General features: G+C 42.3%; 1 protein-coding gene across 1 annotated transcript in view; it reads left to right on the top strand.

Annotated features, from left to right (window-relative positions):
• The window catches only part of SHC4 (SHC adaptor protein 4), a 121,411-nt gene that overhangs the window by 14,178 nt on the left and 81,863 nt on the right, over positions 1 to 25,370 (top strand). The window contains exon 2 of the mRNA XM_036924518.2: positions 21,289 to 21,359. Within this exon, the coding sequence (XP_036780413.2) occupies positions 21,289 to 21,359 (71 nt within the window). The remainder of the gene's footprint in view (positions 1 to 21,288; positions 21,360 to 25,370) is intronic.

Here is a 25,370-nt window from a genome sequence, read left to right as displayed (position 1 = left end):
TTCTCATTTACATTCCTCCTTTCAGTTTCTTTCAAGTGAGGTGAGCTTAGAGGCTTCCTCAAAGCAATCTTAGTTTAATTTTTAAAATCATTTAGGGTTTTATTATTCACATCTAGTTTAACATTATTTTTTAGAGCAACTTGCCTTTGTAAGGCTTTTCCAAAGCTTTTGACTTAATTTTCATAGAAATGACTATCTTTAAAAAAGTCTCCACTCATTTATCAGTTTGTTTAATATCTGTTTAAATGATGTGACTTCAATAGCAATTACAGTTGCCGTAATAGGTTGGCATAAACACAACAGGATTCGTGGTCCAGTCCACCATTCAAATGGTGGCAGCAGAAGGTGTGAGCATTCCAGTAGCCTGCTGGCTGCAGTAGGTTGGTTAAGTGGCAACCAGTTACCAGAGTTGTAGAGTATTGGGTGTTAATTCAGCAACTTGGTTTGTTGTGTTTTACAATGCATTTCCGATTTTTGTCATCACATATAAATGCTTTGTTGCATAGTTGTAATCAACAAGGAAGTTTACATTCTACTTTTTTTCCTACTAAACCTGACAACATCATCTTGCCTTTGAAGAGCAAACAGCACTTAAAGAATACTGTTGTACTTATTCCCCCAAACGGTTCAGGGAGAGTGATACAGAGTGAATGATCTGGAAAGCAGTGAACTGGAAAATAAAAACACAGCTAGGAGGACAGCAGACAGCCTGACTGCCTGTACAGAATCCTGTCCAAGACCCTGTGATCAGGAGTTGAAACTGCATCAGTAACTAGAAGGGCATCTCTGGAGGCTTTAGTTTAGAAAGTCACCTTTAGCCCCAAGCCTTTCCCTTTATAAAGAAAACCAAAAACATGCTAGGTTTGAGATCCCCCCACTGTTGTCAGCATTTCTACCAATTTATGACTTAAGTGAAGTCCCTCTGTTTTTTGTTTCTCTAAATGAGAATTTGCATTTTATAGGGTGCCCTTTGCATCTCCATAGCATTTTGAAAACATGAACAAATAGAATAAAGTTTGTTACAAGGACAGATGTAGTTTTTATTTGTCATCAGGAAAAAAATACATATATTTCTCAGGTGCTTTAACATTAATTATTGGAAATATGCTCTAGCAAAAACCAGTTTGATTTTACATATCTATTTGCCCAAAACCAAGGAACTTTACTCAAATAGATACATTTTAACTCTTACTTACCAAGCACTCCTAGATATGCAAAGGCTACCTGAACCTGGTGAATGAGACTGATTTCTCACTTGTATTTTGTGAAAATGGAAGAATAAAGAGGAAGAGCAATGAAGGCTAACTTTGCTGAGCTCCTTTGGTTTAACCTAATTGTTCCTTATTGTTTTTTTTCTGGAATGTCAAAGAAAATACGTGCTCATTTTGGGAAAAATTCAAACAGTGCAGAAGGTAAAAGGTGAATGTCCCTTTTCTTGAGTAGTTGCCAGCCACTATTGACAGCTGGTTTTGTATACTTTCAGACTTAATTCCTAAGCCTTGCATATTTATATAAACACAGGAACACAGCTACTCTTTTCCTTGCGTGGCACTGTGCAATGTCCTCTTTCTTTCATGATGTTCTGATGTCAGTGTTGGCTTTGCTGCGTGTCGGGTGAGCTGACCCGGATTTGTTTGGTTTGGTTACAAAACCATTTCCCCAAAGAAAGTGAGAGTCTTAACTAAGATCAGCCACCGGGCAAGAACTCACTCTGATGTTTAGATGCACATCCATAACTGTGAGTGTAGATGTTGTTTCAGAAAGCAAAACCTATAGTTTTGTCTGATGTATTCCCTTAGAAAATAATACTGGAGTTAAATGCATTTATGAATGGCAATGGGTTCATTCCAGGATACAGACTAATGTATTTAGGGATAGACAGGATGACATCTTTTTAGGGTCTTGGCTTCTTTTTTACCATTCAACTGAACTCAGCTTTTAGAACTTAAAACTAGTCATATGTGATCACCTTTGAGCTGATGAGAAAAGGTGCAGATAGTGGAGGGTATCCTTGGGCAGGCAGGGTCCTCACTCTGCTGCTCACTGACCCGAGTGGCTTTGTTGGAGGGAATGACAAGGCCTGGTGCTTCAGCCTGGAACTGAACCTGCAGGCGGTTGGAGAGCCCTGGCCAGAGGCTCATCTATTCTTATGTTGATTTTCTTTAGGTTTCTGAAATGATGTCAAAGACACTTATTCTGGTTAAATGAAGGATATGGGAAGAGTTTTTGGTTTGAAGATACTCTATCTTGGAATTACTGAAAGTTTGAAATAAATGCCTGAAACTTTTCAGAGTAGCTGTAACTGCACCGCCATAAACTTCCCAACTTATATGTCCTGGACAGATAGCTGATGGGGGCCAATACCTGCCTGTACACATAACGCTGGACTCCCAGGACCTTTCTAAGTTATTTCAAGTATCTTTTCAAAGTCCCTTCAAATACAGAGATGAGTTTTATAAAATACATTAACTGGAGTAGCTATCAGCTGTGCCCTCAAAAACAAAGACACCCTTATTCAACACCAGATCTGAAATTCTTTATCTTTTATGACAAGCAGTAATAAGTTGCCAAGTTCTGTGAAAATAAAGGCTGAGACTGCGGGCACCATATCACTGTGCCTAGTGCAGTGATAGGAAGGTTTTGTGGAGGGAATGTTCAGAATGTCTTACACAGAGAGCAAGAGAGATGGTCAGTGAGGAGCAGGATCCAACGTGAAACAAAGGAAAGAGATTCGGGCCTGGAATGTGTGGAAATTTCCAAATCTCCCTTTAGAAAATATAAGAATCCGATTTTCTAACTAGGTTATCACTATGAAAAGAAGGAGGAAGAACAGGAGGAAAGGAAAGGGGGAGGGGAGGGAATGGAGAGAGAAGGAAGGGAAAGGATGAGGTGGGAGGCCCTGGGTGCTGGCAAGGAGCGAGTAGTGATCCCTGAGGCCTCCAGGAAGCATAATGTGCGCACTCCTGGGTCATGTGTTCACTTGTGATTTATGCCCTGCTGACTTCCAGAAAGGGTTTGTGGTGGCTCACCAGCTACGGGCTTAGTGCTTCCTACACAGACTGAGCAATTCTGAGAAAGTGAAAGGACAGAAGCTCTGTGCGTCATCACCCGCCTGGTCAGAGAAGTTAAGAGGGGGCTATTTCTTTTGAATGAGGTGCCCATGGACATACTGTCAACCCTGCCAGTAGAGCTCCTGATATTCTCAACTCGTTTTGTTGGCATCACCAAAACCATTGCATTTTTCAGTTCACTGAAGCTTCTCCCTCAGAAGTTAATCTCCCAAAATATAAAACATTTTACAAGGAAACCTCTGTATGATGAAGATTATGTGCTGCTTTCTCTTCACAGACAGTTGATACCTGATAAAGAGATTTTTTTTTGACAGGGAAATGCCAGGTTTTTTCCCTGTAGATCTGTGAGGTTTTTTAAATAACATAATTGTTAAGATATAATTCACATACTATGAAATTCAGTGGTTTTTATTATATTAAGAGAATTGTGCAACTTAATTACAGTCAGGTTTGAGAATATTTTTATCACTCCAAAAAGAAGCCACATACCCATTAGCTCCCTACTTCCACCCACCCTGAAGCCCCTGGTGGCCACTAATCTACTTTCTGTCTCTGTGGATTTGCCTATTATGGACATTCCATATCAATGAACTCATAATATGTGGTCCTTTGTGTCTGGCTTCTTTCACTTAGCAGAATGTTTTCAAAATTCATCCATGTTGTAGCGGGTCTCAATACTTCTTTCCTTTTTATATCTGAATAATATTCCATTGTATGGATAGACCACATTTTGTTGGTCCATTCTTCAGTCGATGGACATTTGGGTTGTTTCTATGTTTTGGTTATTATAAGTAATGCTGAAGTGAGCATATTCATGTATAAGTTTTTGTGTGGACATGTGTTTTCAGCTTTCTTGGGTCTGTACCTGTGAGTGGATACAGATTGGAATGTAACCTCTTTTTTCTGCTGGTGGAAATGGAGCCTTCAGTCTAACAGTCGCAGGGCTGTGCTGGGACCAGGGCACACCCTCAGGAGCTGATGAGTGTGATGGGTTAGCTGCCCCTGAGCTCTGAGTCCTGAAATGGCTGAGCCTTTTAAATTTATATGTCTATGTTTTTACAATTTTTCACATTCCCCCTCTTCAGTCAGCTATTGCTTTTTGCTTTCAACAGTGAGCCCATCTCTAGGAGAGCCTAACATGTGAGCCTCTGGGTTCCCAAGAGGACGACTTATAATAACTATATCCAAATCAGGAGTAGTAGGGCTCTGAATGAAGGACTGAGCTGCTCTCCTAAGAGAAAAACACAAACATAAATGTTAGTGTTGATTTAATTTTTAAAAATCTCTTTGGCCACTTATTTCTATATTCTCAGCTATGTTTAGGACATTTGAAGATGTCAAGTATGAGACTTTCCATTAAAGGTGTTATTGTATAAAGACTTTACCTTCAGATACTAGGGATTAAAGGAGTATAGGAAAATATATTTTAGAACTACTGAACTGATTCTAGTCGAAAACCTGTTCACAGAGCTCTTGTTTGGTAGGAAGGGAGCCACAGAGGAGCCCCGCCTTCTTGAGTGCCATCTGCAGAGCACGGGTTAAAAGGCCTCTGTATCTCTTTGAATTATGTTATCACAAAGGCTTGAATAACTGGAGTTTAAAAAGACAGAGGTTATTTTTTCAGTCATTTAGAAAAGTCCATAGGCAAGTAGTCCAGGGCCACATATTAGTCCCACAACCATCAATAACCCAGGCTTCTTCCATCCTTCTCTTTGGCCATCCTTAACATACGGCTTCCATCCTTAGGCTCACTCAAGAGTCTGCCATGGCGACCGGAGCACCCCGCACCCTCACATCATGTCTGTTTTTCAGGCAGTAGACAGAGGATGGGCAAGGACAAAACTGGGGCACATCCTGGCTGAGTTAGCCCCTTTTAAATAGCTCTCCTTGAAGTCCTACCTAACGAATGGCGTCCTCTTACATCTCACTGGTCTCCTGGCTTCAAGAGAAGCTGAGAAATGGTCGTTTCTAAGCTGGGTACATTGGGGGTTCTGATAGTAAGGAGGAAAGGAAGAAAGGAAAAAGGGGAAAGGACATGGGTAGGTAACGCACAGTCTCTTCCCTGGCCTCCTAGGAGGTCATGGTTTAAGATGGACAAGACAAAGGCAGGCTGCCACACAGTGTCACAGAGCTGTGCAGAGCCTTACAATAGCCTGTCCCCAGCCCACTTCAATGTTTGTAGTCTTAGATTATTGAAAAGGATGAATTTTGGTAATGGTTGAATTGTCCTTGTTGGTTCTTGAGTGGGAGGAGTAGAGGACTTTCTGGAAGATAATGGGATTTCAGAAGAATGTTAAAGGAAATGAAGCTATGAACAGAGATTCTCTTCAGGTACTAGGGGAAGGGCTGGCCTAGAGCCATCTGCATGGTGTCATCCACTCTTCGCATTCTGTACTCACAAATGCCATTGGTCAGGTAGTCCAGGCAATGGTTGGGGGTTCTCAGTGTAGTCAATGTCTGGGGAAGGAAAGAAATTTCTTGATTTCCATGAAAATCTCAAACTTGAACTAGAATCTTCATTATTAACTATAACCAATTGCATCTTACTTCACATTCCTATCTTCTTCATTACTTAAATTGAACCACATATCTTTGTAGAAAGCCACTACCTAATGTAATAACCAATAGTACTAATAATCCACCTCACGCTAATGGACTTAGGAAAATAGAGATCTTCCTTGTACTCTTTTCTTTCTCTTTATCTAAAAATGCTGAGATTTTTTTTAAAGAAAGGAGTACAAGTTATCAAATAAGCAAACTGAATCTGAGATTCTATTTGAATTGCTTTCTGAAGGTGTCACTTTAAGTAATCTAAAGGCATCATTTGAGTTTGATTCACAAATTCATGTTAGAATTTGTTGGGAACTTGATGTCTGTGAAAGTGTAAACAGTTAGCAAATTCCTATACTTGTTTAGAGCCTTATGATGTTATATGACTTTGTTCAAGTCACTCACATGCTTTGCAAATAAGGAGGTAGGGACAAATAGTCTTCTCTAGTACAAAGGTTTGATGAGTCTAGTATTGCTGTTTTTTTAAAAAATATTGACTAGTGGGTTACCCCTTTCTGGCTCTGATCACAGTGCTCCTGCGATTTAATTCTGAAGCAATCCTGTGGTTGCTGAAGTCATAGGACTATGCTGAAGTCATAGGACTATGCTGCTGTCCATCCCAATAGCATTTCCACTTAAAGAAACTTGTTAAGGCCTACTTACTTATAAGCGTACTTCAGAATCTCCAAATAGTATCCAGACATGGAAAGGGAAAATGTTTCTTCCAACTTTGAAAGCTGTTTGAGATAGGCACCTGGGAGCATCTGACTCATTATTTGAAGAGTTTATTTGAATCAGACTTTACACATTTCACAGATAGTCTGCACTCCTACCTCCCTAGGGGCTGTGATCTTGCCATCCTCTTCCCTTCTCCTAATATTGTCAACCTTTCTATCATATGAACATGTGGAAGTCTGTTCCATCCTTAAAATAAGCTCCTCCCCTTGTGGTATCTTTCTTCTTTTGTTAAATCGTAAATTTCTGAGAACAAAAATGAAAACAATGGTGTCTAGTTGCCTTCCTCACCTCTATATCACACTCTAAACTGCCTGCTATCTGGCCTTTGCTCCTTTACTTCACTGATTTGCTCCACTGAAGTTAACAATTGCCAAATCCCAGTGGGCATTTTCCAGTCCCTTAGCCTGTTGTTCCTCTCCATGGCCCTGGATGCAGTTAACAATCTCTTCTACCGTGAAACTCTGTGTGCCCTTGACTTTCACCATCTCATACTCTTCTGGTTTTCTGACTTCTGTTTTGTGTCTTTAATGCACTCTAGTCTGCCTGCCCTTTAAATGCTGAGTGCCATCAGATAAGCCACTTAATTTTTATCCATGAAAAATAGAGGGATTGAAATGGATAATCTGTAAATTCCCTTCAAGCTCTAGTATCCTTTTAGTCATATTATCAGAAGTCAGAATGTACTGACTTGAGCTACAGAAAACTCTTGTATTTCATGTAAAAAGAAGTGTAATGAGAGATGATTAACCTTAGGGCTACAGTTCTGCAAAGGCATATTGTTGGCTGCTGCTTTTTCAGAGAAATCATAAAAGCTGAAAACTAGTACGACCTCATTCAGCAGTTTATCACTCTGTGGGGGACTGACTAATGTGAGCTGTGGTTTCAGCATAACAGAACAACCGGCCATTCATGTAGGACTCCAGTGCTGTGGTTTGGAGGGAGTGTGGTGTGAATGAGACTCTCTGGTCCCCACGGCCTCCAGACATGAGCACATACCAGGCATGGTTACAGTCCTAGAGAGCTGGGAAGGCCGAAACCATCATCACACACAGGGGACATCGTGTTTGCTAAACATGGCAACTGGGGACAGAAACATTGGCCTTTTCCAGTACACTTAATTAAATGGTACTTACCATTTTTAACAGTAGTTTAGTTATATACTGTTGTGTAAAATTTAAGATTATTTGCCGAGAGTGAGGTTTAATCCTCCAATAATGTTTGATTCAATCAAACTCTAGGTCTTGACTACTCTAGGCTGAGTCAGATTTGTGTGATTTTTGGGTGTAGGGTATAATTCATTTAATATTTTTAAGGAGCTCAAAGCTGAGGAATAAAGTCATAAAAAATGAGGGATGTAGCATTTTCAGTGGATTTTGGGTTGGCAGGAGAGATCATACACGCACCATCACTATTAGATTAAATGAAGTTCCCAACTTAATTAGGCAAAATATAATTGGTAGGTCATGTGCTAGGCGATTCTGCAAAGGTACTGCCTTGGCTCCAGCAGTAACCAAATGAAGGCCGTAGCCAACAAGGTGGTGGATATGTTGGACCACTGATACGGTAGACAGGCCCTATGCCAGTTTCTTGAGCACGTACCCAGAGTACCCTTGTTAGCCTCTGTGCCTAGGCCCACCCCTCTGCTGCCCTGTATAGGATGCATAAGGCTGCTATCCCTTGGTATCTCTGAATGGAAGCCTTAGAATATCACATGGGTGCCCGGTGGCAGGCCTGGGAATTGCATCAGCTTAATTTGCGCAGTAGCGATGCTGGCATTTTACTTTACCCTTTCAGAGCAGAGGACATCCAGCAATACTCTCCTGGAAAGCAGATTAACTGCTGTGAGTCATTGCTTTTCCATCTCATTTATGATTCATGACCTGGTCTATATTTTTAGCTTGTGTTTATTTGGGTCTGAGAAGGGGGCTGGGTAGAAGTGTTGCTGAGAAACTTACAGAAGAAGGAGGAGAAATTGGCATCACACTTGAACTTGGGTGGCCAGAAATTTTTTTGTACTCATCAGATATTCTGTAAACATCTATGGAGAGCCCACTGTGTGTCAGGTACTGTGCCAGACTCTCGGGATGCAAGCCAGTGAGACCCAGCTTCTGCCCCCCAAGAGCCCAGTGAATTGCGAAGGCAGACGACTAAGAAGATAATAGATGTAGCCCTGCCTATCCTCCCAGCCATATCTCTGAACTTCAGTCCCATTGAAGTGTTTGGTATTTTAGGAGTACTCTTTACTCGTGCCCTTACTTCTTGTACATGCTGTGCCCATTGCCTGGAAATCCCTCCCCCAACTTCTCTTAGCTGCCCTTATGACTCACGACAGCCTCCCTTCTTCTGGACAATATTCTCTGATTCCCCGAGGCTTGTTTGAACCCCCTCCTACTCAGTCCCATGGCACCTTGCATCCTGGGGTTCATCACATTCCCAGAAAGAGTGATCTTGACTGAGGTCCCTTCACAGTAACTGGGGCTTATTCATCAGCTCCCTAAACCAGGAGTCAGGTGGAACCAAAGAGGCCTGGGAGGTACAACACTGTTATCCTATGAGAGCCACTGCCATTTGCTGAACACTTGCCATGTGCTTAAAACACTGTGCTCAGCCCCACACATGTATCACCTAATCTGAGCCTCATAATAGCTTATGAAACAAATGGGTTATTATCCTTATTTTATAGATGAGGAAACTGTGGCTCTGAGATGTAAAGTTTTTTATTTGCCCAAGGTGTCACAACTGGTACCTGCAAAGCTGAGATTCAAACCCAGGACTGCCTGACTCTCAAAGCCCATGCTCCTAGACTCTGTGCCTCCTTCTCTCTCTCTCCTGGTTATTCTATCAGTCATGATGGACTAGGTCATTCTGTTGACAAGCAATCCCAGCATCTTAGCAGTTTAGACAAAAGAGGTTTATTTCTTTCTTAACCTGTGTCCATAGCAAATTGGTGGGGGGCTCTACTCTGTGTCATTTTCTTGCAGAAGCCTTGGCTGAGGTCTCCAACTGCAAGAGAAAGGAAATGTGAAAAAGCACTCCCAAAGTACTAGCCTACTTGAATATTATTGGCCACATCAGGAACTGCACCCAACTTCAAAAAGGCAGGAGAAGGGCAATCCTACTGTGGCTGGAAAGGTGAAAAATCGGATATACATGTGGAACAGCACTAGCAACTCTCATGCACACAAAGAAAGGAGTGGGGGAAGCAGACAGATGAAAAACAAAATGGAAGGGTAAAGTGTCCAGAGGAGTGAGGGCCTTGCAGAGAATAAGAGAAAGGTTGTCTTTTTAACCATAGGTATCTGGTTAAATGGCTGGTGGGATCAATTATTCAATTGTTCTTCCTGTTAGCAGCACTGTGAAGGCTTCTCTTCCGAATGTATTAATGCTTTGACCCAACTTGGGATTTCACAGGGTCCATCAGGAAAGAGTGGTCAATTGCTATTACAAAAGCAACTTAATCTGGCCAGTGTTTCAACTCTCATTTTCATTATGACAAACAAGTCCCATCAGGTTAGAGACTTCAGAGACAACAGTGGGAAACAGTATTCCTCATCAACTGGGATCAGGTCTCCACAGTGATTAAAATCTCTTAGGAGACACTGGGACACAGTGCCAGCGCTTGCCCCTCCCCAAAAGGATTTAGCTTAAAGCTATTGGTGTCAGCTTTTAGATCTCAATAACTACATTACAACTGAATGTAAGTTACAAGGTTCCCAGGCAGTTTCTGCAAAAAGCACACTAAGGATATTTTGGTCAAGGAAAATTCACCTTTGTACGATGTTGTGCAATTCCTGTTTTCCAAGAAAACAAAGGGTGATCAACATGGTGTGGAACTGAGTGCAGCCCTTACTACCAGGTGGTGCATGCAGCAGTGATTCTTCAAGTCACTATAAGTTATTACAGAATACATGAACATCTGCCACTGCAAGAATCAAATGAGGTACCACTCATGAGAATAGATAAGAGCATAAATCTCTGTTCAGGGAAAAGCTCATGATCACACGGGATGGCTTCTCTGGCTGTGCCTAATAGCAGGAAAAGCCACTGTGTGTCTCAAAACAGGGGTGTAAACTTGTTCCTAAGAGAGGTCACAGCCCCCCCAAATGCTCTAGAAAACCCTGTGGTTTTTGCCACAGGGATGAGCTCTAGCTGTGACTGTGTCTGTGCTCAGGTCTGTAGGCAGAGATGAAACTTCTCTCCATTCAAAAAAATCCCGTGTGTGAGGGATTTTCAGTGGGAGTAGGCCTGCTGGTGTGAGGCGCTGCATAGCCACATCATATGATGTAGATGGTTGTCATACTTTCCTTGCCCACGGATGACCAGCAATTTTTTTCGGATGAACTTGAAAGGTTTCTTTGGATAACTGTAGACAGCTCATATCCTAGTATATTAGAGCGTCACCAAAGTTCTAGCCAGACCAAGATCTTTATTGTTTATATAGGCTTCTGGACCTCAAGATACCCTATTTATTGGATCCTGGGTTGCTTATTGTTTAAAGAGAAACCTTTTCTTTGGAATCAACTTAAAACTTCCCTTATTTAATTAAAAAATCCACCCAAGAAATTATATTTAAGCTCTGCTTGTCTTGGAGGGTCTAGGAATGAACTTGAACAAAGGTGGTCTCTCCATCTGCTGGGGGAGAAGGAGTCTACTTTGTGGGAAAGAGCAAAGAAGGTGAGGGTTTGGGCCGAGAGTGAGGAGCTTCGCCCCCTGTGCAGTCCTGCTTTGGCTTGGGCAGGAACCCTGGAGAGATCTTGCTTTTGGAAGAACAAGCAGAATGCACAGCTTACTTTTAGAAGATTTCATCTTGGTAAGCAGTAAGGGGCAGAGGGTTGAAATTCCCTGGTTGCCAAGATTCCAAGTGAATGAATGAATAGATTCAGATTTTCAGGCTTTTGAACCTGGAGCGGAAGGAGCTTTCAGCAGGGCAGGTGTTTAGATTAAAAAAAAAAAATTGTTCAATTCAATCAACCAAAGTATATTTTGAGAGGCTACTGTGTGCCAAACAGTATTTTGGGGGTTGGGGAATAGAAGAGTCTGAGCTCTTTGCTACTAACCTTTTAGAGGGAGGAGATGGACAGCAAACAATAGCTAATATTGTCAGCGGTAAGTGCTCTGAAGAAAAACAGATACAAGGGGCAGAGAACTTCGGAGAGAGGGGAGGCATCGGCAGCCCTGTGCTCCTGCACGGGAGTTTCAAAGGTGCCATAAGACTCTAAGAAAAGTCAGCGTTTGCCAAGACAACCTGTGCTTTTTCCATTGAAGCCTCTCTCCCTGTTTGTCTTACTGAATTCTCTCTAAACTTGCTCCCCAATATTGTTCTCCATTCTGTAGGAGGGGCCCCTCCACCCCATTGTTCACCTGCCTGGGTTTTCATTAGCTTGATGTTGTACTCAAAGGAGGACTTTCCATTCCCTTCTCCCAGGACACACATTCCAACTCAAATCTGGCACAAGGAGGGCTTTGACCAGCTTAACCACAGGATTATTTTAACTGGCATATACCTCTTTAAGAAGGAACACATTACAGATGGTCCAGTTAGGATGCAGGTTATTTTGAGACTTCCTGAATATCATTTCTTGGCTACTTCACTCAAATAAATCATTTATTGCACTGTAAGAGGTGCTGGGGATAATGATGACTAAGACTAACTCCCGCCCTTGAAAAGTCCACAATCCAGGGGCGGGCATAGACATTTAAGGAGATGAATTGCAGCACCACTGGGTGAGTGCAACCTTGGGTTATGACCAAGATGCTCTGGGACCCCAAGGGAAGAGCAGTGAACTCTGCCTCAGGGGTGCTAAAGAAGATTTCAAATAACTGTAATGATTTCTGATGCCCCATTTATTCATTCATTATGCATCTGTTCATACATATCTCCTGCATAGTTTATATCAGGGTCACATACTTCCTGCAGATATTGTTTGTCTGACCTGTTATTGTAGCTTGGTAATAGCTTTAAACATACCATACATACATATACATACCATACATTTTGCCCATTTAAAGTGTACAGTTCAATACTTTTTTAGTGGTGCAAATATCACCAATTTTAGAACAACTTTATCAACCCCAAATGAAACCCTGTATCCTTCTGCAGTCACAACCCATCCTCCCAAACGTTCCACAGCCCTCCTTTCTAGTTCCATAAATTTGTCTACTCTGGACACTTCATATATATGAATCAGTATGTGGTCTTTGTGACTGCCTTCTTTCACTTAGAATATTCTCACAGTTCATCCATGTTGTAGCATGTATCGGTACTTCATTGCTCTTCATGGCCAAATACTCTGCCACTGCGTGATATACTGTTTTATTGATCCACTTATCACTTGATTGATATGTGGGTTGCTTTTACTTTTTGGTTATCATGAATATTGCTGATATGAACATCTGGGTACAAGTTTTTGGTGTGGACAAAGGTTTTTACTTTTTCTGGGTATACATCTAGGGGTGGAATTGCTGGGTCAGATGGTAATTTTAAATGGAAGTTTTTGAGGAATTGCTGTTCTTCCTAGTGACTACCATTTTACATTCCATCAGCAGTGTATGAAGGTTCTAGTTTCTCCACATCTTTGCCAATACTTGCTAATTTTAGTTCCTTTGTTTTTTAAAATTATAACCATCTCAGATGGTGTGAACTGATGCATTGTTGTGGTTTTGATGTGCATTTCCCTAATGATGAATGATATTGAGCATCTTTTCACATGCTTACTGACCATTTGTCTAATCTTCAGAGAAATATTTATTCGGTTCTTTTGCCCATTTAAAAAATTGTGTTATTTGTTTTTTTATTATTGAGTTGTAAGAGTTCTTTATATATTCCAGATACAAGTCCCTTACCAGATACATCATTTGCAAATATTTTCTCACATTCTGTGAGTGGTCTTTTCATTTTCTTGATAGTGTCTCTTGAAGCATAGGAGTATTTAATTTTATGAAGTCCACTTTTTTTATTTGATTGCTTTTGCTTTTGGTGTCATATCCAAGTCTTGATGATTTATGCCTATTTTCTCTTAAGAGTTTTATCATTTAAACTCTTATATGTAGGTTTTGAATCCATTTTGAGTTTATTTGTACATATGGTATGAGGTAGGAATCCAATTTCATCCTTTTGTATTTGGATAACCAGTTGCTCCAGCACCCTTTGTGGAAAAGACTGTCCTTTCTCCCTGTTGGCATCCTTGTTAAAAATTAATTGACAGTAAATGTTAGGCTTTGTTTCTGGAATCTTATTTCTACTCTACTGATCATTATGTCTGTCTTTATGCCAGTACCATACCTGTTTTGATTGTGTTGCTGGGTAGTAAATTTTGAAATTGGGGCAAGTAAGTTCTCAGATTTTGTTCTTTTCAATATTGTATCGGTCATTTTTGGCCAACATGTGAATTTTAGGATTAGCTTGTGAATTTCTGCAAAGAAGCCATCTGGGATCTTGATAGGAATCGAGTTGAGTATGTAGATCACTTTTGGGAGTATTGCTCTCTTAACAACATTAAGCCTTTGATCCGTAAACATGGGATGTCTTTCCATTTATTTTGATCTTGAATTTCTCTCAACAATATTTTGTAGCTTTCAAGGAAGTTTTGTGTTTATTTTGTTAAATTTATTCATTGTATTTTATTCTATTTTAATGTGTTGTAAATGAAATTGTCTTTTTAATTTCATTTTTGGATTGTTCATTGTGACCTGTTAGTTTTTGAAATTAGGAAAAATCACAAGGTCTGATCTCTGACTTCTCTTGAAATATCAGATCTGGCTTCCCAAATGGCAACAAGGGGCTGAAGCAAGTATTTTGGGTTTTGTCCTTCTTTTAGGCCATGTTCCAAGTTTGTCCTTATTTGGCTACTTCTTTTATGTAATTCTCTCATTATATCTTAATTATCAAGCACTGAATTTTTTATCTTTATGATTTTTCTTTTCAGAAATCTTAGATGAGATTCAGTTTGAAAGAGAGATGAATATTACCTGAATTTTTAATATGATTATTATTGTATACACATCCTATTCCTTTCTCAAAAGTTGTTCAAGCCATATCTTATTCATTCATCTCGGGATCATTGTTGAGCTAGGCTCTGCACTGAAGATGCAGAGAAGGAACGGACACCATACCTGCCCTTAAAGAGACACAGACAATTGACAAAAAGTGCCATGTGGACAGTTAGAGTTTTATAAAAGTATTGCTAGAACTCCATGCAGTGTGTAGGTCAGAGCCAGAGAAGGGAAATGCTCAAGCCTGTGGGTAAGGAAGGGAGAGAAAAGGAGAGGTTCCGTAGAAGAAGTGATCTTTGTGTGATGGTAATTGAGAATTGTTCACCAAATTAAGAAAGTTGGGTTGTTTTCCTGAGGACTGGCACTTTCTCTAAAGTGTGGTTCCTGGGCCACCCACAGCAGAGCCACCTGAGAGCTCGTGAAACGCAGTTTGCCAGACCTCCTGAAGCAGAATCTCTCAGAGCCCGGGAGTCTGTGGTTTAAAATCTGCTTCTTAAGTTTCCCTGGATTCTGAAGTTCTTTTAAAGTTGAGAAGTTCTGCTTTGAGGATGGGCACTCTGCAAGGGTTCTAAGTGGAGATGGGGTGGGGTAGGAGAGGAGTGATATCATGCCAGACTGGGCTTCAGTGAGCTGCCAGCTGCACTGGAAAAGACAGATTCAGAGGGAGGGAGACCAGATGCTTTGTCGTACGTTACGTTCTACATTCAGCACTAAGGTGAAACTCAGATAAAGAATACATAACCCCTAAAATCTCCAACCTGGACCATCATGGGTCAGAGTCAATTATCTTGTATTTCTGTTTGCATTTACAGGGAGGTCCCCTTTCTCTGGGCAAGTTGAAGTCAAAGTCTAGTTTGGGGAGTAGTGTTGGGGGCCAAGGGGCTGACAAAGGGATTGATCTCTTGCTTTCTGCCGGCCAAATAGATTTGGTTGGATTTAAGTACATTGGACGTACAATGTGGCATGAGTCCAATCTATTGCAGTTGAGAGACAGAGAGTGCCTAAACTAGGATGGTAAAAGTTGGGTCGGGGTGTGGAGTATCTCAAATTTAAAAGATAGAGCAGATATGAGAGACGATACGGAGATTGAGCTGGTGCGGCTTTGCCCCTGATTGGCTGAGGGATTTAAAAGGGGAAGAGTTGAGTTTTCTGGTTCATTTAACTAACTAGGAAGATTGGTTGAGGTCAGATATATAAGTAGAGGAATAAAATGGACATATTGAATTTGAGAGGCAAGTGATTATACCGGTCTGAAGCATGGGAGAGAGCTTGGGTTGAAATCTTGTGTGCTGTTAGCACCCAGGTAATAATCGAAGGCATGTCTGGGAGAGATTGATTTTATTGGACTGGACTAGAACTTGAGAACCAGAATTTCCTTGGCTTCCCTGGTGATTCTAATATGCACACAGGGTTGAGCACCAGTGATAAAGAATGAAAGGAGAAGGGACCATTGTTTGAAGAAAAGACAAGGAAAAAGCAAGGCCCAGCAAAGGAGACTGAGGAGTAATAGTCAGAGGATGAAGATGAGGAATCAGAGAAAATGCTCCCATGAAATTCAAGAAAGGAGAGAAGTTCAGAGGAAAGAGAAGGAGGAGGGTGAAGATCAACAGTGGCAGATGCCCTAGACAGGTGGAGAGCAGAAACGGTTTGCAGTTTCAGTAGAGCCTTGAGGCCAGAAAGTGAGTCGAGGCGTGAGTGATAAGTTAGGAAGTGGAGGCAATGTTTGAGGGTTTTGAAAAGCCTGTCCTCCCCTGACTGCACCCCGTTTTTTTAAGTGAGAAGGACTAGAAGTTATTTAAAGGTGGCTGAAACAACCTGCAGTGTCTTCCGGCCATGTTGGTGGTTGATACTATTGTTGAACATTTATTGCATGAAGGTCAGACCCTTATCATACCAGACTTAATTATGTACTGTTCTTCAGTGCTCTGATTGCTTCAAAATATCATTCTTCCCTGTCTTACCAAGTACAGGGCATATGCCTCAAACCTTCTCTTGAACAATATTCCCTATCTACACTCCTAGCACAGGAGCAGGCACATTCTTAGGGAGGAACAGGCCATTGAAAAGAGGGATTTAATCCTACTTAATAATTAAAATGTGATTCCTAGATGTTAAGGTAGGGTTTGGTTATTTAATTTGTTAACTCTAAATTAATGTTACCTACTTATTTTTAAAAATGTAAATGATATACAAATGTAAAATAAAAAGTAAAACACAGCCTCTCTCCCACTCCCAGAGACAAAGCCTGTTAACAGTTTCTTATGTTACATTCAGACATTCTATTGGAGGGCATAGCATACGTATCCTTTTTATTTAGGTAATAGGCTCAAAGTCATCATTCTGGCAGAGTGAGGATAAGTTCTCACAAGCTGGCTCTCATTCCTCCTGTCCGAAAACCTCAGTAATTTCTTCTCTAGAATGTGAAGCCCAAGATACACATGGCCATGAATGGGCTGTTCATCTCCCCCTGGGAGCAAGCAATGGAAGCTCAGACAGGACACAAATATTAGCACCGTGTGGCGTGAAGGGACAGTGTGAGCTGGGAGTTAGGGAAGCTGTCTGTCGGGTGCTGAATGGGAAGTTTGTCTGAGCTCCGCTGGGCTTCGCCACTTTCTCACCACCCCTGTGTGCCTCTAATAAAGGTCGTCGGTGTCCTGACCTCATCACAGGATTGGGAATTACGGAGTGTCTCCTGTCTCATGGGCCACCTCCCCTGGTCTCCAGAAGAACTTGGACTCATGCCTGCGCTTGCCCAGGCTCATCTCATTGTCACCGCCAGGGCAGACCAAGGGAAAAATCGGCGGGAGCCAGCTTTTCTTTTCTTTTCCTGTTATACAAGGCTGGCACACAGGGTCCCAGAAATGGACTTCAGACTCTACAATAAACCCTGATTCAGTCTCGCTGAATAAATGAAACTGAGCCAGGCACTCCCTTTAATGGGCCTTAATTTCCTCATCTATTAAATGGAATTAACAACAATGACTAACCTCATAGAAAGAAAAATCATCTCTTTCATGGTTGTCCTATCTGTATGGGGCCTGGTTTGTTAAGAACAGAGCCTATGTCTTATGCAGATCTACATTAATAAATTAATGAGAGGGAATGTCATCCCCAGTTTATACTTAAATCAACAAAGTGAACTTCTCCCTCGGGCTTCAGCATTCAGCTACTAGCTCCTTAGGCAGCCACCGGGTACCTGAAGAAGAAGTGGACTGACTCCTTTAACGCTCTGCCCTCTCCCTGTGTTCCCCATAGCAGTGGTGTTGGGGTGAGATGGACTCCGTGAGTCAGCGGGAAGTCCAACTCCTTTCTGGCCTCAGGATAATCATGGCAAAAGTCAGGCATCGATTACCCTTTGTTTTTTTTAGTTGAAGTATAGTTGGTATGCAATACTGTAATAGTTTCAAATATTCAAGACAGTGATTTCCCTTCCTTCACTTTGCTCAGAATGGCTTCCCCAGCACATGCCCCTAGCAGAAGGGGAATTGTACTTATTGTCATGATCATCCCAGGCATGATGCACATTTTTTTTCAGAAACTTCAGTTTATTACAGTGAGGCTGGCAGAAGGTGTCACTTGTGCCATTGCTGACAGGCCAGTGTGTGGAGCAAAACAGGGGGTTCAGGGAAGGGAAGGGGGCCAGAAGCAACGCCTGGCCTGCCTTATAAGAAATGGAATGAGGTGGTTATTGCCTTGCAGTATGTTGCCTTGCAATGAATGTTCTTTGTTGAGAACAAAACCTTGGAAGATCCCCTCTCCCTATCCTTTTCTCCCACTCTCCACTAAAAACCCCTCTCCTCATTGGCACCCCAGATTCCACCATTGGTGATTCACCTCACTGGGATGAGAACTGCCACTTTGACATTCTCCTTGTAAGAGTGTCTGCATCCCCGCTGAGTGTCTTTGGCCCCCCTCTCCGTCCTATGCAGACATGCAGCCTACTCTCCTTTCCTGTTAAAGTCTCCACCTTCCACTCTGTCGCTCATGGCTCTCCTCATCCTAGACCACCGTAGAAGCAGGGCAGCTTCCCACTTCACTACAAAACCCTCTCTGTTTGGGGTGTTTGGTGCCAGTCTCTAAGATGTGGGAACAACAAAAATAACAAACATGGGGGAAATGACAGAGAAATTTAGAAGCCTTCCAAAGGTGTCTCCCTGGTCTCCTTCTGAGTCCCCGGTTCTCCTGTGCTCCTCATTGATTCCCCGGGATGGAGGCACCAGGTACACCTTCTCCCTTGATCTCTCCTCACATTCTCTGCTTATAGATACAGTAGAAGCTTTCTTCATTCTTTCACCCAGTATTTATTTGGAACTTCATGTCCCAGGCACTGTCCCAGGTGCTGGCAGTGCAGTGGCAATCGTGGTCCTTACTTGGAGGGTGTTCACAGCCAGTGGAAGGAAGACAGGCAATAAACAAGCAAGATAATAAGTAAACCTGGTCATCAATCAGTGGCTTGAAAGTGACAAATTTGGGCTCTGATTAAGGGTGACAGGAGGGGGCTTCTCAGGCAGTGACATTTCAATTAAAACCTGAAGGATGAGAAGGAGTCAGTCCTGGAGAGCAGTGTGGGAAGAGCGAGGCGGCGCAGCAATGAGGGGAGAGGGAACGGAGAGTGCAAAAAAGTTGGGTGTATTCGAGGAGTAGAAAGAAGGTTAACATGTCATCAAAGTGCTTGTGGGGAGAGTGGCACAGATGATGCTGAAGGGGTAATCGGGGGCCAGAAAACACAGGGGCCAGGGGTTTATAGTACTGAGTTTGTTTTGATAATAAATGCCATGGTTTTTAAGCAATGGTATGATAGGTATTTTTGAAAAATCCCTCTGGCAGAGTATGGTAAGTGTAGATGCTTGGTCCTGATAGGCTGGTTGGCATTGCCTCATGTTAAATCGATGATATGCAGCTACAGGGGAAGATGACCCCCGCCTCTGCACTGACAAGGTCTCCTGGGGAATTGGAGGTTTAGCCCAGACCTGTGTGGGGAGTCCATTCTTTCCAGGGTGAGGGGTGCAGCAAACAGGGGACAGGAGCTAAGTTCTGAACTGGAAGAGGATGCTGAAAGCCAGAGCGGCCCGTGGGGATGTGAGAACAGTCTTCCCCATCCGCCGTGACAGGGAGCTTGGACCCTCGGAACCGCCTCGACCATTCTGAGTCGGGCTCTCTACCATGCCCCTAAATCCAGCTCTCCTTTCCTATGGTTTATTGAACAGAAATCCCTACACATTACTGATGTCCCTCCAGTACCCCAGCTTTGCAAAGTCAGGTGGGATTGGGACAGAATAAAGTATTCAAAATATGTTTTGTGTTAAAGCTAGAGACCCCAAGAGGGGTGTGGTGAACAGGAATGTGACAGGTGATTGTCCTGGCCAGAGTCCCTTCCCCAGCTCTGGGCTCTAGGCCACACCTGGCCAGCTAGGTGGACCGAGCAGCTGTGAGGACGCTCTGTCTACCGAGGTTGCTTGGCAATACTCCAAGAAGTGCCTGGGGAGGCACCCCTGCCCCCGCGCCTGCCATCTTTCCACAGTGCTTGTGCCACTTCCAAGCAGAGGGAGGTTGGAAGGTTTCCCAAGGAAAGCTGACAGGAAGTATATAATTTCCGAGGAGCCGGCAGACCACTTTCAATCAGACGCTTGGCTCTCATAACATTTCCTAGCTTATTCTCAGAGAAACACTCTCCCTTGTCAGCTAAAGCTTTGCTAAGAGGATTTACTCCCACGGCCTCACTTAGCAGAGCCACACTGCAGACCACTCAGTCTGCATACCTAGGCTTAATTCCTCTCTACCCTTCCAGAATCCAATTTTCCACCGCCAGCTTGTAATTTCCTGGAGACTCCACCAGCATCTTTCAATCAGCGGGTCCCGAACCAACTCATTGTCTCCCCTCAGCTTTCCTGTTTCTGTTGATGGAATCACTGTTCCCTCTGCTACCCTGGCTGGAAACGTCTGAGTCATCCTTGACTCATCCTTCTCTCGTACTCTCCAGAGCAAACCCACTGCCGGATCATGTAGTGTCTATCTCCGTGATGCCATCTGAATGTGTCCCTTCCTTCCTGTTGCCACCATCCCTCCTCAGAGTGAGCTGTCATTATGTCCTTCTCAACAGGAGCGTCCTCACTTGTTCCCTCACTGTTTACTCACCTCCATACTGCCGCTGACACAGGACTTCTCAAACACAGACCAATCCCAGCACTTTGTGACCAGCAGCCTGATATGGCTCCCACTGTGGCCATATGAAATATGAACTGTCTGTTAGCTTTGTAAGTCACAATTCCTTTTCTAATACTCTGTGCACAAGCTAAACTTACCAATTCCTGGTGTAGGACATGCCTTTTTCCCCTTTTTGAACTCCCTTAATAAATTATCTTGTGAAAAATATAAGATCTTATATTCCTAAAGCCTGTGTTTTATGCATTCATATACTTGTTTTCGTCTCTTTGGAAGAGTCAACATTCCTGTATTGTTTGCCTCACATACTGTTTGAGCACATGCATGTACCAGACACTGTTCCCAGAGCCTTACTTGTGTGAAATAATTGAACTTTCACAACAATCCAAATTGTATCCCTATTTTTTCAGGAACAAAACTGAGATGCAGAGAAGTTGAGTAACTTGCTGAGGTTCATAACTAATAAGTGGCAGAGCCAGGATTCAGATTCACACAGTCTGGCCCCAGAGCCAATGCTCTTAACCACTGAACTCACATTCATCCTTGCTATCTGCATTCCTGATATCATAGTTTGGATTTAGCTGTTGTTTTATAACTGAACTGAAGCTTAAGGCATGTGTCCATTAATGTTCAGAAATATCAGTGGTAGGCTGAATGTGTAAATGTAATTTGATATCAGGAGCTGATGTAAGGTGTTTCCCAGGAGATGACTGAAGCTAAGAGACATCATTGTGCTATTTTTCCTACTTGTTCTTTTTTTTTTCCCTTGCTCCAGTACATGGGCTGTATTGAAGTGCTGCAATCAATGAGGTCACTGGATTTTGGAATGAGAACCCAAGTTACAAGGTAAGAGAACAAAAAATGGGAGGGCTTTGAGGATCATAGTTTAAAACCACGGTAGTTTCTCCCCTCGGGAATTTAATGCAAGCCTTCAAGCCCTGTGACCGTGAATGAGTGGCTCTATCTCATCATGTGAGAGATTTCCCGATTGTGTGGCAGAGTGTCTGCATTCTACATAAGAACTGATAAGATGATGAGGTCATAGAAATAGCTGATTTCCCAGGTATCAGAAGTAGTTAAAATTATGCCTGGAAATACGACATGACAGAATCTCAGGTCTGTTGAAGGAGTAGGTGAAAAGAAGACCAGGGAAGAACCTTGCACATCGGAAAGCCCAAGCTCTCCTTACAAGACGTGGGGCGCTCCCTGACATGAGAACCTGCTCACGCCCTGTCTGAGTCTCCCTCTGGTGTGTACAGTGAGCTGCGTGGAAGAGTTGAACATGGGGGAGCCTTACCCAGGGTAGCCCCAGGCACTTGGGGGAAGAACCAGAATCAGTATTACACAGAGAGAAGTCAGAAGCAGAAATACAAGGCATAGTTCATTAACATCAAGTTCAAAGCGAGAATGGAAAGAGGGATAATTGAATGTCGAGACTGGTAACTGGGAAACTTGTGAGGTGAGCCATCAACACCCCTTTCAGAGTTCCCCTGGCACTCCTTCATTTTGACTCCAGGTTTGGTCCCTGAAGGAGCCCCTTGAGGGGCTTTTACTTTTGTTCATCCACTAATTCTCACTTGGACATTTATTCTCTTGCCTGACTTAGGACCAGATCTCAAGTTTTAGTAATCAAGTATTCATGCAAAAGGCAAAGGAGGAGGTTTTTCCTGAGAGAAAAGAGAAATGAGATCAATAGGAAAACAAAGGCTCACAGCCACAGTTGTCTTCAAACTGTTTAGAAGATAATATCCAAGGGGGATAAAAGAAGGAGAAAAGCAAAAATCATGCTAAGGGCAATATAGTCATTCGCTGTCTCCTAAGAAAAGGTTCTCATTAGGATTTTTAAAACAAAGCAAAAGAAAGACAAAAAAATTGATCTAGATCAGAGCACACACACATGCAAGCACACACATGCACAGAGAAGAAATTGGGTCACTAAAACCTACAGCCTGAAACCTCCCCTCCCTGGAGTAAAGCATTTGCATCATGCAAAGAAGAAAAAGTCCTTCCCCGTCACCTTCCAGATGTCTCTGCGTTTATGTCCTTTCCTCTCCGCTTCGGTATGTCCCTGCCTTTAGGTCTAGGTGAGAACCTTCATCAGATACCAAATGAGGAATAAGTATCTCAGGGAAGACCCGTAAGTGGAGCTGGTAGGACAGAGCTTGGCTTTCAATGCTAAAGAACAGAGCTTCACAGGACCCTGTTGAGGGGACATTTGGTTCATCACAGTTATCACGGGACATGATTAACCCCAAGAGGCAGGGTGCACTGCTGGTGTAGGGACTGCCAGATTACTGTCCTAGTACTCTGCCCTCTTTCTGTGTTTATTGCCTTACATTTGTAACTTTTCATAATAAAATCAGCCAGGCTAAGTGCAAGGCATGGAGTGCAGGACCTGTCCACGCCAGGGTCAAGGCTGCAGGAAGCACTGGCTTGCAGTGTGTTTGCCTTGGTCCTGTGTTTGCCATCCCTGGGGGTCTGTGAAGAAAAATGGGGAGCTGTTATGTAGTGGGTAGTGCATGTTCCCTTTTGGGGTCCTGCTTAAGATTCATTTTCTCTAGCTGATCATAAGGGGCTTCATGTTGTAGATTATTTATCTGTCTCATCCCTTCCATACGGTGGTGGTCTTTTTTGCACTGCTGCTTATATAGTAAGCAGGCTGTTTGGGTGATTTGTTCCTGGGAAAGCAACAAGGAAGTGGAGATCATAAATCAAAATAAATTGTAATTGGGCTAATTTCCTGTTTGAAACATTATCGCTAATGAGCAGTGATTCTGCGAATTTAGTTCACTATCTTCAAATTTGGATTCTTTGGCTTCAACAGGACATTAAGGATGGTTCTTTAGAGACAAATGCATACTTGTGCTTGTGTGTGTGTTAGCAATTATTAGATGCAAAGCAGATCCAAGATGCATGCAGCTGAACATTTACATAAAGGACTGTGCTTATAATTTCTAAGAAATGTGAACATTAGCAGGGACAGTATTCTGTAGACATCAAATATCTCTGATAGATGGCAAAAGTAAGATATCATTTGAAAACAGGCTGACATTTATCTACATATTCTGAGGCTTGTAGGAGTGGGATTGGTTGCAGCTACACATGGATAGGTGTGTTACTCTGCATAAAACTCAGAGTTAACTGGTGTGTGGTCTCTTCATTGACTTGTGAGGAGACCACGGAGTTAGAAGAGGATTGCAGCCTATATGGCATGCAAAATAAAGACTAGCAGAAGGGGGATAGAAGGCCAATTCTGTTAGCTTGCTGGGCAAGGGAACATTCTCCAGTGAAGAAATTTACTGTTAAGAGTGGTCAGGGGAAAATAAATTAGGAGTTTTTAAGTTCTAGTCATGTGGTTCTAACATGACTTGGTTAGAACACCAAGTTCTAACATGGTGGTCATGTTAAGTGAAGAGAAGTATTTTGGCTATGGCAGAGTGTATATAGTTGGATAAAACAGTTGCATTATTCATTGGTCAGAAATGGATGTTCAGATTCCAGTAAGGGTTTGGTATCCCATAGTCAAGGTTTATGCCCTTTATCAGCTGGTGAGAACAGTCACAATAAAACCTAACAGTCAAATACTCCTAGGCAAGCACTGGGATAAGTGGAAGTACTCCTTCTCACATATGTGTAGGTGTCAGGAACTCCTAGCTGGAGGTTTTGGGGGTGTGTGGACAATGACTACCTCTTTTAGTTTCAGGTTTCCACTGCTTCCCTGTTCCTCACAATTTATTTTGGACTGAAATACCACTTCTCAGATATCTGAGATGAAATAGCCAATTAAATTCCTTTTATAAGACTTCCAATATCTAGTAATTAAAAAAAGAGTTCCCAAACAATTGGAAAGGGTTCTGATAGCATGATAGACTCAAATGAACAGAGAGACTGTATGAAAATCAATGAGACTTTATTGCTCAGAGTAATTAGCACAATGTTGTTAGCAAACAGTTATTACTATTTGAATGAACAGGTATAAAGCCAGGAAGTATAGTTACTAATGGAACTCACAGGAGGAGAAAAGTATTTGTCAATCATATATCAGATAAAGGGTTAATATCCAGAATATATAAAGAACCCCTACAACTCTGCAACAACAAAAAACAAACAACCCTATTAAAGACTGGGCAAAGGACTTCAACAGACATTTCTCAAAAGAAGATATATACATGTTCAATAAGCATCTGAAAAGCATAGAGAATATAGCCAATAGTTCTGTAACATCTTTCTATGGTGACAGTAACTACACTACTTGGGATGAGAACTTAATAATGTATGTAACTGTTGAATCACTGTTGAAAAGATGCTTAGCATCACCAATCATTATGGAAATACAAATCAAAACCACAGTGAGATAGCACTTCACATTCATAGAATGCTTATTTTTTAAAAATCCAAAAACCAGAAAAGAAGAAATGTTGGCAAGGATATGAAGAATTGGGAACTCTTGTGCACTGTGGTAGCCATATAAAATGGTGTAGCTCCTATGGAAAACAGCATGGAGGTCCTCAAAATATTAAAAGTAGACTTACAGAGAGGGGCTTAAGATGGCGGCATGAGAAGTGAGACAGAAACTTCCTCCCAGAACCACATATAATATGAAAATATACCAAATACAACTAATCCTGAAAGAGCAACAGGAAAGAAGGCTGCAAGAGACTGCCGACATCTGGAGAAAAGAGCCTACCTCACGGAAAAGGGTAAAGTACCAAAGCCATGATCTGGCAGGACCCAAGCCCTTCCCCCCACCCCAGCTCATTGGCTGGAGGAAGAGAAACAGCGTGGGGAGAGGATGGAGGCCTAAGACGCTGAACACCCAGCCCTGGAGATATGCTCTGGGAGCACGAACCTACAGTG

This window comes from Manis pentadactyla, chromosome 11, assembly GCF_030020395.1.
Source record: "Manis pentadactyla isolate mManPen7 chromosome 11, mManPen7.hap1, whole genome shotgun sequence".
Classification (NCBI taxonomy): Eukaryota; Metazoa; Chordata; class Mammalia; order Pholidota; family Manidae; genus Manis; species Manis pentadactyla.
The sequence above is the reverse complement of the archived record's forward strand: the minus strand, read 5'-3'. Positions and strand labels throughout refer to the sequence as shown.